General features: G+C 27.1%; 4 protein-coding genes across 5 annotated transcripts; 3 read left to right on the forward strand and 1 right to left on the reverse strand.

Annotated features, from left to right (window-relative positions):
• The first annotated feature begins 756 nt into the window (after positions 1 to 756).
• On the forward strand, positions 757 to 3,785 carry LOC100164930 (transmembrane protein 115). The gene is made up of 3 exons (XM_001943820.4): positions 757 to 1,667; positions 1,724 to 1,900; positions 3,183 to 3,785. The coding sequence occupies exons 1-3, from the start codon at positions 961 to 963 to the stop codon at positions 3,352 to 3,354; spliced, it is 1,056 nt and encodes a 351-aa protein (XP_001943855.1). The 5' UTR covers positions 757 to 960; the 3' UTR covers positions 3,355 to 3,785.
• Positions 3,786 to 3,889: 104 nt separating this feature from the next.
• LOC100167669 (protein scarlet) lies at positions 3,890 to 10,228 on the forward strand. The gene is made up of 14 exons (XM_001942823.5): positions 3,890 to 4,223; positions 4,298 to 4,496; positions 5,820 to 5,868; positions 5,954 to 6,003; positions 6,740 to 6,873; positions 6,961 to 7,352; positions 7,420 to 7,579; positions 8,000 to 8,031; positions 8,091 to 8,196; positions 8,267 to 8,491; positions 8,554 to 8,677; positions 9,308 to 9,413; positions 9,687 to 9,787; positions 10,041 to 10,228. The coding sequence occupies exons 1-14, from the start codon at positions 4,215 to 4,217 to the stop codon at positions 10,214 to 10,216; spliced, it is 1,863 nt and encodes a 620-aa protein (XP_001942858.2). The 5' UTR covers positions 3,890 to 4,214; the 3' UTR covers positions 10,217 to 10,228.
• A 2,670-nt stretch (positions 10,229 to 12,898) lies between these two features.
• On the reverse strand, positions 12,899 to 15,331 carry LOC100161444. Of its 2 annotated transcripts, none has more exons than XM_029489687.1 (4): positions 14,925 to 15,331; positions 14,698 to 14,851; positions 14,244 to 14,542; positions 12,899 to 13,368 (listed from the first exon to the last, which is right to left on the reverse strand). In XM_029489687.1, the coding sequence occupies exons 2-4, from the start codon at positions 14,834 to 14,836 to the stop codon at positions 13,060 to 13,062; spliced, it is 747 nt and encodes a 248-aa protein (XP_029345547.1). In that variant the 5' UTR covers positions 14,837 to 14,851; positions 14,925 to 15,331; the 3' UTR covers positions 12,899 to 13,059. The 2 variants fall into 2 exon arrangements, with proteins under 2 accessions (XP_029345547.1, XP_008183672.1); XM_008185450.3 differs by having other exon boundaries at positions 14,698 to 14,865; positions 14,925 to 15,330.
• On the forward strand, positions 13,490 to 14,157 carry LOC100572123 (nicolin-1-like). The gene is made up of 2 exons (XM_016804857.2): positions 13,490 to 13,811; positions 13,886 to 14,157. The coding sequence occupies exons 1-2, from the start codon at positions 13,503 to 13,505 to the stop codon at positions 14,075 to 14,077; spliced, it is 501 nt and encodes a 166-aa protein (XP_016660346.2). The 5' UTR covers positions 13,490 to 13,502; the 3' UTR covers positions 14,078 to 14,157.
• Positions 15,332 to 15,338: the final 7 nt, after the last annotated feature.

Genomic DNA, 15,338 nt, shown 5'->3' on the forward strand with positions numbered 1-15,338 from the left:
CATAGAACAATGATGTTTAATAATATTATTATACATATACTATTAATTTTTTGATAAGAAACAATAGTAGGAACCAACATATTTGTTTGATCGTTTAAATTGGGTCATAATATTGATAATAATATAACAATATTATATTATTATAGGTATTTCAGAAATCTAAACGTACCTAATTTCTTACAATTTTACGATGGTATTAAGAAAATGTGCTACCTTTTTCATTTTTGGTCGTTGAGTTCAAAGTTACAACTTTTTTGATTAATTTTGCAAGTTATTAAATATTATAAATTCAATTTGTACATTATAAAAAAGTTTAGGTTTATATTTTTTTAACACCTTCTGTATATAGTATATAATTGTATTGTATGTATTATCTATGTACATATTATACTTACAGCGGGAGTACGTAACAGTGAAACACTATTAACAATCACGGCTATAGATAGTACCATAGACCTATAAACTAATGGACTGCGCCTCCCTCACCACCCAGCCATCACTGAGTGGCGCCAATATAGTTTATACACAGAATAGATGAAATTTCATCTATTCTGTGGTACTATCTTTAATCGTGTTAACAACTAACAAGCCGGGGTATGCTGAATAGTGAATACGGTGATAATAATATGATCTAATCTTATCAGTAACTACCTCAACTATAGAATATAGATAGTATACTATCTTTAATCGTGGTTATCACAGTTGACTGATAATGCCGTTTTAAAAACAACCATATTGACACATTTTTATCATTTTTTGATGATTTTTATGATATAAGTTATTATTAATAAAAAAAAAAATACTGTTACAATTAATTATTATAGTTATTATGTTATGTACTTATGTGCAATTGTAGAACATCGAGTACTATTAATATAATACAAATATACGATGAAAGTACGTGCGTGTGCAAATTGATATTTGTTTTTGAAGCTTTCGCGTGTCACTGCCAACATCACTATGTCCGTTTTCAACAAAGTACGTAAAAATTTACCTCACATCAAGCAAAACACCGAATTGCTATTCAACAACACTGGGTTGTGTATTAAAATCATATCGTGCGTGTTGTCTGTGTGTTATTTCTTTTCGTTTTGGTCCAAGAGCTCGACGGTGTTCGGTGTGACTCCCGGTTACTTGTTTCCACCGTCATTCTGGCTATGGACACCATTCACATTTTGTTTCTTCGAAACGCACCTGTGGCAAGTACTGCTCGACATCGCCATGGTGGCCGTGTGTAGCAAACTCATCGAACCCCTGTGGGGTGAACTACAAGTACTCGTGTTCTTTGCTGTCGTCAATGTAGGAGTGGCGTTGGCATGCGCTGTGTTCTATTACATCCTTTACATGTGCACCTGGGACCCAGAATTATTGTTCTCGGTGCATGTGCGCGGCTTGGCGGGATATCTAGCTGGCGTCACTGTGGCTGTAAAACAGATCATGCCTGATAGCACCGTGCTTGACACGCCAGCCGGTCGTATCACCAACCGCAATGTACCCTTGTTCACAATATTCATTGCACTCGTACTCTGGTTCATCGGTTTTGTCGATGGCACGAAACCAACAATGGTCATCAGTGGAGTGTTGATGAGTTGGACGTATTTGAGGTTTTATCAGATTCATACAAATGGAACAAGAGGTGATATGGCTGACAACTTTACATTTGCAAGGTAAAATACCATATTACCTACTTGTGTGCATTTATTACTTGATTTTTTTTTTATAGTTTTTTCCCAGTGATTGTTCAACCACCGATTTCAGTGTTGTCAAATTCAGTGTACAGCATTTTTGTAAAAGCTGGTATATGCAGAAAGACTGTACGTAGAGTTGATATTGCAAGTGCACCAACTGGTATTACTGTCGCATTGCCTGGTATTCGATCACTCGATATGGACAGAAGAAAGTAAATAATATTTAATATATCTACCTATTAACTAACATGAATAAAATAAAAATAAAATAACAATATTTATTGTATTTATAAATTATTTTTAGATAATTTAAATTTTTGTATGATTTTTAAGTCATATATTTTTTTGTAAAAAACTGGTTAATAATTGAAAGTAAACATATGAATTATTAGGTAATAGTGAAGTGCTAGGTATTCAATTATATTTTAAACTGTGATAACTGATAAGATACTTAAATATACCATCATCCAAGCTTGGGCAAGTTAGTGATAATTTTTAATTGAGTTAAATTAAGAGGATGTCTGTGCACCATTTGTTTTCTCTCTCTGGCCCATGTGCAACATGTGCAGAATCATTTTTTCTATGTTTTTAAGTAATCTTAGAGTAAAATCACCCATTACAAAAAAGATAGAGAATAATATTTTTGATGGATGACATAACGATTTAAACATAATTTAAATTTACAAAATTTTTTGTTTATTTTGAAAATCAAATAACAATAAAATTTAAAATCAATATGTCATTCCCTTAAACATGTTATTCTCAATCTTTTTTGTAATGAAGGATTTTATTCTAAGATTACTTAAAAACAGAAAAAATTATTCTGCGTTAATGCATTTTATCTATGTTGCGCGTGGTACAGAGAGAGTGCACTGACATCCTCTTAAGTTAATAGAAAACATTAAAAAAGCTTATAGTTAATAGTTATCCTAATTTTTTTTTTACTCAGTTAAGTTAAAAGTTATACGAAAACTTACAATTAACTTACTAACTTAAATTTAGTTATTTCTTTTTTAAATTTATAAATATCCAGTAATATGGTTTAAGATAATAAAATGTAAATGTTTACACAACATGTATCGTCTATAATAATTGTATTATAGATTATAGATCATAGATTTATTATTTAATTATTTATAAATTATCTTAACTTAGATTTGATTAGGGCCTTATATACCTTCGAAATCATTAAAATGTTGGTAAAATATGGAAGAATGATCAACAATAAATGTTTAAATTTGAGGTGAATAATATTATAATCTAAAGAAAAATTTTTGTCAAACCAATTTGAAATATGCAACCCGTATCTTTATTCTATGTATGCAACTGCTTAAATAATGACTCATATGCTAATGCACAAATTTCTAAAAAAGCCCTGATTATGATATACACAATATTATATTATTTATAAATGATTCTACCACTTAAATTGTTGATATACCTTATAATAATATTAGCTTACCTTTTTATAACTTGTTTTTTGTTTTATTATAGATTGTTAGCCTTGAAAGCTCTTAATAGCCGATTAGTTGATACTACCAAAGATACTCCAAGAATAGATAATATTGAATCTGAAAGAAGAGACTCTGTAGTTATATCAATCGGAGATACAGAACAGACTTCAAAACTATCGCCTACTAATATGGTTTCAAATAAAACAACGTAGTGTAGTTGAATATACCTTTTATTTAAAGGAGTAATATATAATAATTTATTCATGCATTATCATAATCGTAATTTTATCTACTTTTCAAGAGTCTAGAAAGTATAAAACGTTTTACATTGTCTATATGCACATTTAAAACATGTTCTATTTATTCTAGACACCCAGTATCTAATTTTAACATTATTTATTGTTTTGTTGTACATTTGTTAATATTGTAAATAGGTAAACTAGGGTATTTTAATAACTGATTATTGATTATATAACTACATATTTTCTGTTGTATAAACCTGATTATGGGTTTTAATTATAATTATTTATATTATGAGTTTTGTATGATTATTAATTTTAATAATTTATATAACATAATATTTAATGTCTATATAAGCCTGTGATAATAAAATAACTAATTATAATTTATTTCTAGTACAAAATACTGAGTTATCTTTGTAGGTGAAAGGTTATTTTGTAGTCCACTAATTCCTCCATGTACAACTGTGTTCATTACAGATGTAGAGTGTGTACTTTGTAAGAAAGTATGTTATTTAATCTTGAAGTATGATTAATCCTTTAAAACTTATAAGTAGAACCTAACTGTGTTGATAAAGTTTTAAAAAAAATATGAGTTGTTAACACGTCCTAACAACAGATAGTACTATTGTAACAGTTATGCGTAGATGAAAATGGCTCAAAATTTGAAATGTATAAGTCCATGAGCCCAAAGATCACTATTAAAATCCGAGGTCATCAGGCTGATAAGTTTTAGTGATATACTGTAAAAGTACAAACATAATGGGCTTGTAGTAAATTATATTTTATAGCACTTTATATTGTAACGGGTTTGGGCTGCTGTTTGCTTTACCATGGCGACTGTGAGTAGCTAATTTTAAATTGTACATTTTAATTTAATCACTTCAATATATATTTGTAATCATTTTATTTACAGAAAAAATTATTGGATTTGAAGTACAATGAAATGTGGAAGGCTTGGAATAGCACTAATGAAGAAGATGATGATTATTCTTCACCATTGTTCAAACGGGATTTGGTACTGTCATGGAAACAATTGAATGTAACAGTTGTGAGGAAAATTCCTAAACTGTTTGGTAGTAGCGAGGTAGTAACTAAACAAATTTTGAACAATGGTAAGTTAGCAAAAACATATTACATTCAACAATATTGTTTATATTGAATTCTCAGCCAAAAATATTTTTTTTTTGCTTTGTCATATATAAATTTACTTGTAAAACTATACCTATATTTATTTAAATGTTTAATTTAAAGCTATTTTAAAACCTCTAATCTATTTTTTAGGAAAAATCTTTCAATAAAAATACCAACGAATAAAAAGTAAAAAAGATGTATTACTATAATTGTCTATTATGTAATAGTTGTGATTTTGGTAATACACTTATATTCTTTGTTAGTGCAAGTAATACTTTTAGTTGAGTTCAAGTTTTTTTTCTAGATTTTGTTACTCTGTCCAAACTGACTCTCATACTAACTATTTATTACTGCCTCACGATAATTGATTGAAAAATTGTTCAATTAAACCATAGTTATCAGCCTGCAGTATACTAAAAACAAATCACTTTGGTGCATAGTTTAATACTAAAACATACAATAAATAATCAATTTAAATTAAACAATAACAATACTAATTATTCAAATAATTAAACTTTAACTATCAATGATTCACATAACATTCAAACAATTTATATTATCTAGTCCATAAGTATATAAACATTTAAATACTTAATTTCTAAAAGGTATATTTTGTAAATATTACAGATAATATTTTAACATGGTTACTTATTTGAAATACTATGATATTTATAAGTGATAACTAATAACAGTGGAAGACATAAGCGCCAAAATGAGATAAGAAAAAAAAGTTGTACAAAAGTGTCAAAATCATATTGTACATAAGCGCCAAAATCCTAGGTACCTATGTGCCACGATAAAAAGATATTAAATTTAGAACTATATCGTTCAAAAACTCCAAACATTTAATCTTAATCGACAAATGTATAATCCGATAAATAATTTTACAATGGAAGAAATACCAGGATGGTGAAATAAATCGTGTAGAATATGTGAAAAAAGTGGGATTAAAAAATCAACCAATTTATTAAATTTATAATTTGTTGTTGACATTTTTTTTTTTTTAATCTCAACTGATGTATTAAATTTATATTGATTTGCATGTATATCATAATTTATGATTTATTAATTTTATAATATAATATAATTTTTATAAGACAGCAATTTTCAAATAACTATTTATATAAAATAATATTAATATAATATAGTATACATATAATATCATTTTTATAAGATATATCAATTTTGAAAAAACTACTTAATATATAAAATATTTAAAAATATTTGCAAATAATAGGTCATTTTTGTACCATTGGCACTTATTTCATATAGCCACTAATAAAATATTCGTATAATATTTTCAGTTAGCGGAAATGTTGAATGTGGTACTCTTTTGGGAATTATGGGTCCAAGGTTGGTAATTATAAAATATAATTTTAAACCCTAACTACTAAATTATGTATTAACATGGGTTTTTATTTTATTCTATTTAATCTAGCGGTTCAGGGAAGACTACACTAATGGCTACAATAAGTCATCGAACAAAAGGTTAGTCAGTAAGTTAGTCACACATAAGAAGAAAATAAAAACTAATAATTTTATTATAATTCAAGTACAATAGATATTGTCCATAAAAATATCAATTGTGAGTTTTAACCTATGTGAACTTCTAATTCAGAGCATGATTTAGATATTTTGAAGGAAGATAAAAAAAGTTTTTAGGCCCATATTGGCTATAATTTTAATTTATCCGTTAAAACATATTTTTTCTGTATTCTATACTTCAAATTTCCATTAGGTCTGTTAAATATCAATTAATATAATAAATGCAATGTTTTCAGCAAAAATTAAATTAACCTTCTGTAATATTTATAATAAAATAAGTTACTTTAATAGCAATATCAAAAAATATACCGTGTAATATATACTTGACAGACTATCTCAATTACAGTGACCCACTCAACATTTACTGTACATCAGAGATATATCTATTTACATATTTTCGTTTTTTTTTAATACCTTTACATTATAAATCTAATCCCTAATAATAAGTTTTACACCGAATGTACCTAAATATTTGTGTAATAACTATTAACTACTAAAGTATTACATATTAAATACTTTTTTATTATAAAAAAATTGGTAGGTAATTGGTAATAATATTTTTAATTAAAATGTTGAAAATCAATTATTGCAATGGTAGGTAGTACAAGTCATACAAATGTAAACCACTAATAGTTTGGATATTTATACAATCAATCTGTTGCATATATTATTATTAAAGGAAATTTTAATGGAGAACTCTTACTTAATGGGCGTTCAGTGTCTGAAGATGTCATGATAAAAATATCTGGGTTTGTTGCTCAGGAAGATATAAGTTTCGTCCAATTAACTGTTTTGGAACAACTTAAGTTGATGGTAGGTATTTTCTATGTATTTATCAAACTATTATTATAATTATAAATAATGCAATAAAAATACTATGAAAATAATATATTTTTACAGGCTAAATTAAAAATGGACCGGACCACATCCGACAAAGTAATCAAGGACCGTATAGATTATCTCGCAGCTCATTTAGGTTTAAATAAAATCATAAATTCACGTTTGTGTTTTCTATCTGGGGGGGAACGAAAAAAAGTAGCTCTAGCAGTTCAACTTATAAATGATCCACCAATTCTATTTTGTGATGAAATAACTACAGGATTAGATAGTTACTCTGCTGCACACATAGTAAACACATTAAGAAGAGTAGCACATAGTGGAAAAATTGTTATATGCACCATACACCAACCTGCATCTGGTTTGTTTGATCAGTTTCAAGAAGTCATACTTTTAACTAATGGTCGGTTGGCTTACCAAGGATCAGTATCTTTGGTCAATAATTTTTTTCAAAAGTATAACCATAAAATAATTTTTATACAAGCAATTTTATCTGAATTAATTAATTAAAATTATTATTAGGTATGGTTACATTTGCCCTGCCACCTATAACAAAGCTGACTTTATTGTATCAGTTTTGAATTCAGATGGTGTGTTGGATAGAAACAATGTAAACAATATGTGTGAACTATCTTCAAACGTAGCACAAATGGACATTAAGTTTAATTCATTCAATAAGGATGTATGTTGAGATTTGAGATTAATTATTTGTAATAAACAGCTCAGAAGTTGATGACTTCTTTATATTGTTTTAGAACATTTATTAGATTATGCTTTCATGAAAAATCTTTTTCCGTAACTTAAATCTAAATAACTACATTTTACTTGATTATTTTGTAATTTTTATTTTTTTAGAATATCTTTTGGTAAATTGTTTGTTATTTTAATCTATTTTCCACTAATTGAGAAAAAAATCATCAATTTATAAATCACCATTTAAATACAATACCTCGCAAAACTTTAGGTAAAAATGTTAAGTCTTTTAAGGACATTGTGTTATATTATGTAAAATATGGTTTTTATGTCATTATTTAATGTTTTCGTCCCATCGACTTCTGAGCCCTAGTAATAAGCTAAATTATAATACAAATTGTAATTTTAGGTTCAGTCAGAATATGGACATCATTTACAAGCGTAAGTCTCTGTTTTGAAGTTTTAGTGAAAGTTTCTGAGGTTTTTGTTTTGGATCTTAGAGAAAAACTTGGCTGGATAACTCAAGTATTGCTTCTGCTGTATATATCTATCATATGTTTCATGAGAAATTACAAGGAAAAGTTATTGGAATTTGGAACATTAATAGTAAAATATTAATATTTAACAGAATACTGCTCAATTTATATGAATAAAATAATTTATGTTTAAATTATAGTTTTTAGGTATTATTAATGCTAGTCCTTATGCAAACTTACAATTCGATACAAAAGCAGTTCAAAATTGGCAAGGATTTTGGTTATGCTTAACTATTAACACTGTGTTCCAATTCAGTTATTCGGCCATCGCCACACATCAAATAAAGTTTTCAGTTGTACATCGAGAAGTCAGCAATAAAGTATACTCCTTGAGTGCATACTACGTGTCTGAAATAATTATATTAGTATGCAATATGACTAATGTATATTGAACTTTTAACAGTGATACAATTGTATTTATTTATAGTATATTTGGGTATTTATAAAAACAGTACTCTTCTGCATGGTTGTGTTTTGGATTGTTGGTGTCAATTGGGTTTATATGCAATTATTAGTATTTATGATAATTTCATTTGCATCTGTTTCATATGGTAATTGAATTATATTTATAATACCATCATTATATTTAACATTAAGGGCTTTGGAGCCGGAGCGCTTTTTAGTACAAAAATATGTCGTACAGGAAAAACTCACGCGAGTTACGCCCTCGCCCTATAGCCTGTAGAATAGTCAGATTTTGTTAATTTTTTATTTAAAAGGAGAACATTTTACAAAGCCCTATTTTCAAAATTATAATTATAAAAGCTAAAATATGGATTTAAATAATGTACAATATTTGCTTTTTTTCAAGTGTATTTTTCTACAACTATTTAAAGCTAAATGAAAATTCAATATTTAACCAACCTGAAAAAAGTTTTCATCTCTTACATACAAAAAAATTATCAACATTCGACATATCAGTTTTTCTTGTGAAGTAATTTTCATTGAATAATACACCGCATCTACTCCTCCCCCTAAATATGTATTGGACAGTAGATTAGTGGAAAAGTATTATGATTAAGGTAGGTAGTAAATTAAATATAAAATATAATTTTCAAGTTTTATAGAAAACTGGAAAAATTGGTACCGACACCCTTCAATAAATTAATGATTAATGAATAGTAAATTATGAAACATATTATTAGCTGAACAAAATTATAGTAATATTATTATTATTTCAGGAAGTCTGTTGTCAGCATACTTTAGTCGTGTAGAGGAAGCTGTGGTATTTTCAACAGTTTATGAGTACTTAGCATTGCCTCTTAGTGGTGCTTATCTATCATTCAGGTAAGTTGTATTAAGGTATAGTTCAGTCACTGCAATGCTGCTACAGAGACTTGGTTGGAGGGCTGGGGGCTAAGTCATATTTTTTAGAAAACTTTCAATAGCAGTTTTTTTTGTGATTTTGTATACCTACAGTTTTTTAGATATACGGGCTCGTGGTGAGAGGGTGGCCCCTAAGGCCACCTGGAGCCGCTCCTGGTATAGTTTATTCAGTTGTAAGTGTAAGTGTTACATTGAAAGTGTTACTAAATATAAAATATTTTTGAATGTTATCAGGTCATTACCAAAAGTGTTATACTCGCTAAGATATCTGTCATTATTTTTCCTTGGTTGTGAAACAGTATCTTCTCTGTTTTGGGAAAGAATTAAATCATTACGTAAGCATATTTGATCACTAATTAGGGACCTAGTGGTGTATTTTAGATGCATAAAATTTTATTCGACATAAATGATGATAACAATTTTTATTTTAAATAAAATTATAAATTTTTAGATGTACCTACTAAACCATTACAATATTTAAGGGGGGGGGGGGACTGTGGTAATCTACCACTTTTTATGTAAATATGCCACTATTGAAAACTAAATGCAAACTCGTCTTAATATTTCAATTATTTTATATTTTTATAGCATGCACTGATGTCGCTAATTGTTTGGACAACGGCAAAGCAGTTTTAAATAATTATGGTTTTGTAAGCAGTGATTTATATTTTGACATAACAATATTGCTTACATTTTGTTTATTAGCAAACATACTCGGTTATTTTGGTGTACTTAAAAGAATGAAAAAACAACCAGCTTATTGAAACAATATATTATTTTTAATTTATTTTGATACCTATACTAAGGACTAAAAAATGTGATTATGATTTCCTTCACCAATTAACCATATTATTAAAATTGAACAATAAACCATCTTGTTTAAAATTTGTTTGTTATATGAATATATTATTATATTATATTAAGTTAAGTAAAATGTTGTATGCCAATATTTATTTATTTGTAAATAGTTCTAATTTTTTTTTTTTGTGATCCTCGGCAACGTGAACCAATACGTATATGGGAGGGGGGTACGGATAGTATTTTTATGATGGTAAAAGATAAGTCACCAAGTACTTGGATGGTCACCCATCCGGGAGCCAGTGACGCTGTACGAAGTTTGACCGTGGCACACTTTAGTGACTGCAGCCAATCATTTCGCCACACCAGGCTACAAATAGTTATGATTATTATAACTGGTAAGATATGATTTTATGATCCAAAAATGTAATTGAAATTAGTTAAATATTGTTTGGTCATATTATTAAATGTTTAATATAATAAATTTTATTTTTATATTAACCTATACCTATTAACAATATTTATCAACCTATCATCTTGAATTATAAAATTATATTCTTGTTAAATAATTCCATATTAATATAATAAAATCATTGTTTTCAAATTGTATACTTTTAAATATTTCAAGTGCGATTGGGTATACGAGTATAGTAGATATGTAATTTATCATATTATTATGATTAAATCTTTAAAATATAACTGTCATTTAATATTCATGTCGTTTTTTGAAAAACTTATTAATACGTCAAAGTTTGGATTCAAGTGTTACATTGATCTCTCCATTATTTATTTTGTTTTCAAATTTCACTGTGATGATAATATAATTAAATATTTGTTACCAATAACTTGCAGTTTTAGAATAGTTAGGAATTATGCTGTAGACTCTACAACGTAGAAGACAAATACTTTGTAAATACTAAATACACTTAGTCTATAATAAACATTATAATTGGTTTATTAAATAATAATATATTGTCTTAAACATGATTTTTAATTTAATGAATTTCTATGAAAAATAATTGGAAGTTAGTCATTAGCTTATAATCTTGGTTACATAATTATTCATTGCCATTATATTTTAGTTCCTAAGTTGAATTTGCAGTATGTAATCTATTTGCTAAGTCTTAAAAAATGTTAATTTAGATTTTATTTTAAATTAAAATATGGTTAACATATTGCAAATTGGAGAATAATTGCATAAAATTGTATCTACATTAAATTCTTGATCAATAAAAAGGCACCTTAAAAATTAAAATATTAGACAAAGACAATATTTAACAGTTGACTAATTTTGTTAAATTTAACTGCAATCATTGTCAATAATTAAGCTAACAGTGTAGCGTAAGAGTGACAAAACAGTTTTGGAGATGAAAATATGGTTGAATTTTAAAATGAACATAATTCAATCTATAATAATTATACTATATTATTATACATTAGATACAGAAAAAAGAAATAAACTTGTATGAAATGGAGCAATAGATAAAAAAAAAAAATAATAATATTAACCTATCAAATTAAAGCATGTTATAACCAAATCTTGAGTAGGTAATAATAAAAAATACGGTATTAAGTATATTAATATTTAATAACATAATATATAATAAAACAATAATAGTTATACAGCATAATATTATCATGTATTTTTATATTATGCTTCAAGTAACTTTAAAAAAAATATATCAATCTTTCATTTTCCCAAGTCAATAACAAAATAAAACAATCAAATATTTAATTTTCAATTATTTCTAAATAAACTATATAATAGTTTTAAACATAATATAATGGTTTATATTTTAGGATACATAAAAATTTATTTTTGGTTGTAAATTGTTACTATATAATAGGTATATAAAAATATAATTGATTATGTCTTTTCTTAGTATTCAATAATAACTATAAATAAGTTATACAAATTACAATTTTTAAACAGTTATGAATAACAAACATTTCTTTTTAAATCACAGGTTATGATTAGTATTTAACACTTAACGATTAATTAACAATATGTAATAATTAAAATAATTAAAAATTAGAAAAATAAATTTTTTATTTTGACAGTAAAAATGTTAACTTTCTTAGAAAATAATATCAAGCTCGTCTATGAATGTTTTTTGGTATCGAGGAATGAATGATTTATCAATTTTGGTTCATTAACCAATTTTTATACATATAAAAGTAAAAGAGAGAAGTATGTAGTGTAAAATAATAAATAAATATATTACTACACTACACATGTAAATAATTTTTGTTTTGTTAATTCAAAAATAGTCAGTCTAAACTTCCCTATAGTATAATCAGAATCTTACAAATATTGCAATACAACATGTTTTGAAACATTCAGTACAGAGCACAATTTAATGAATTATACATTTAATTTTTTACAAAATATATAAATATGTTAATTAATAATTGAAACATACATTATGTTTTATGTTATACATTTTAGACTAAAAAATATTTTTCTTGATGTACAATTATTTCCAGAGTAATGACAAATGGTAATTAATGTTTTAATGCTAATATGGATGAACTACTGAACAGACTAAAATGGACTGTTCTCTGACTAGAATAAATATTTCATGATTATTATGTAATCTTTAAATAAATATAAACTATAAACAATAAATATAACAAACAATAAACAGTGAAATCATAAGAAATTTTTATTTTATTTCTGAGGCACACTTCACAAGTGAAGATTTGAATTTATTCTACCCTATAAGTATTGTATATGTAAAATAAATATATAAGTATTACATTATATTTGGTTAAAAAAACTTTATAACTTTTTCCTTAAAGAAAACAATTATTTTTTTGACTTTGCAATGCCATATCCATTACCCAGGTAACATGAACTTCCCTGTTTAGATGTGTGCACGTCAAGATATGCCTGTCTTGAAAATACACGATGGCAAGATTGACACTGGTACTTACTAATGTGCACTTTGTTATTGTGTCGCAACAAAGATGTTTGAAATTTAAAAGTTTTACTACATGCCACACAATAAAACGATTTGCGATGATATTTTTCTGTATCGACGACTAAAGGTTGTTCAAAATCTAATGATTGGGTATTTGTAAAATCTGATCGTCTGTGAGATACTTTTGGACGTACCTAAAAAATAGAAAAATGTTCATTCATTTATTTTATGCTGGTACAAATTATTTATAATAAAATATTGTTATTTAATACTTATTGCTATGGACATAAACAACAGTCTAGTGTTTATAAAACCAAACATTAAAAAAATGGAAAATTATATGGATGAACTAAATTCCAAATTGAGTATAGTGAGTTCATCAGCAGAGAATAATCATAATTCTATTGAATTTGGAGCTACTGTAATACCAATTTATTTAAACATTAATCACCAAAAAAATCCAGATTATAATCCTAAATGTACTGCGATGATATTAGACTTTGGTTCTATCCCACAAGATGTTGGTGAAATATACTTTAAAAATTATTATACTTATATTATTTCAATTTTAGTTATGAAAATATCAAATAATGATTCGAAAAGATCAAAAAAATGGTACATAGCTATAAGACAAAAGGTTGTGCACATATTTAGCAATCATAAAAGTTCAGTAAAAATGAGAAAATTACATTTAATTTTAACAAATTTTAGAAGTTAAGGAATAATGTTCATACAGAATTTGAATCACAAGACTATGAATGCATTAAATCGTCTGAAAGTGAAATAGATTGGTCAGATTTGTATAAAATAAAATTGATCTTGCGCCAACCATCACCGAATTGGAGTAATTTTGGCATAGATGATGTGAAAGTTATTCGTAAAGTTCAGTCAGGAAATGTATAAATACTAAAAACAGACCGTCAGAAATATATTTTATAATAATAAAATAAATACCTATTAAGTTGATTCACTTATTTGAAAACTAAAAGTAACTTATGATTTATGTTCATTTAATGTTTTTATTTACTCATATTCATTAAAAATTAAAGATAAATTTACAAATACTAGCTTTATTTTTATGAATCATTTGACGTGGAACATCAGGCATAAGAGGATGTGGTGGTAAATTCAATGGATCTATAAATGACGATTCCATTTGATTCCGTCGTCTTTGGTTCAAAAGCAATGGGTGAATGTCATAACCATTTAAGTGTGGATAAAACATAGTCATTGCTGATGTTGTTTTTGGAAATGCTGTTAAATCATAAGATAGTCCAGAAGTGGAAGGTGATGGATCTGTGTCCGGTTGCTCCAAATCTCCATCACAAAAATCTTCAATAGAGGTAGTGCAATGTACACTAAGACCCACTGAAAAAATATATAATATAACCAATGATGGATTTTACAAAGTTCTATAAATATTTCATTAGTGTAAGCAAATTAAAATTAGCATGTAGGTATTTACTGTTATTAGTTTTGGACAATAGTTATGTTTTATTGGAAAATCAACAAATTAATCTTACACCAGTTATCAATCATCTGATTCCCAGACATCACATCGGATTTAGACAAACTGGATGAGCTGTTTGGCGAACAATCTTGGTTTGATGCCATCGACTCTCCGAGATCTGTTTCATCGTCCATACTATAGACGTTGATCATTGAACATCAATAAATCTAAAGATTGTATTCTAGACACATAATATATTTAATTGTGATAAATCTTAGTATTCAGCAAAGCAGACCTTACTTGTACTCTTGTCGTCCAACCGACACGTCCTGTCGGGCTGTTGTGTCATTCGAAGCGGGATTTCCAATTCAACAGACTGTTCAATGACGGAAGTTCAACTTAGTATTTTGAGTATTGCCCCGCAAATTCCCCTCGGTAGGTAGGTAGGCGTAGGGCCCACAACGGCTCTACTCAAGTAACAAAATATATTATTATCAACTATTTCGTACATTCAAAATTTATTGAGAAATCAGCTGCGGCTAGATTTTTATCACAGATAATTACTAATAATGCAATAATAATATGTTATTATTATTAGATAAAGGGGATATTAATATTCCATAGCTTTGCGGCTGCAGTCTACGCGTAATTGGACGTTGATGTAATTATTGGTCGTTTTAATTGGCGCGCACGTTCGGTGGACTCGAAACGATC

This window comes from Acyrthosiphon pisum, chromosome A2, assembly GCF_005508785.2.
Source record: "Acyrthosiphon pisum isolate AL4f chromosome A2, pea_aphid_22Mar2018_4r6ur, whole genome shotgun sequence".
In the NCBI taxonomy this organism is placed as follows: domain Eukaryota; kingdom Metazoa; phylum Arthropoda; class Insecta; order Hemiptera; family Aphididae; genus Acyrthosiphon; species Acyrthosiphon pisum.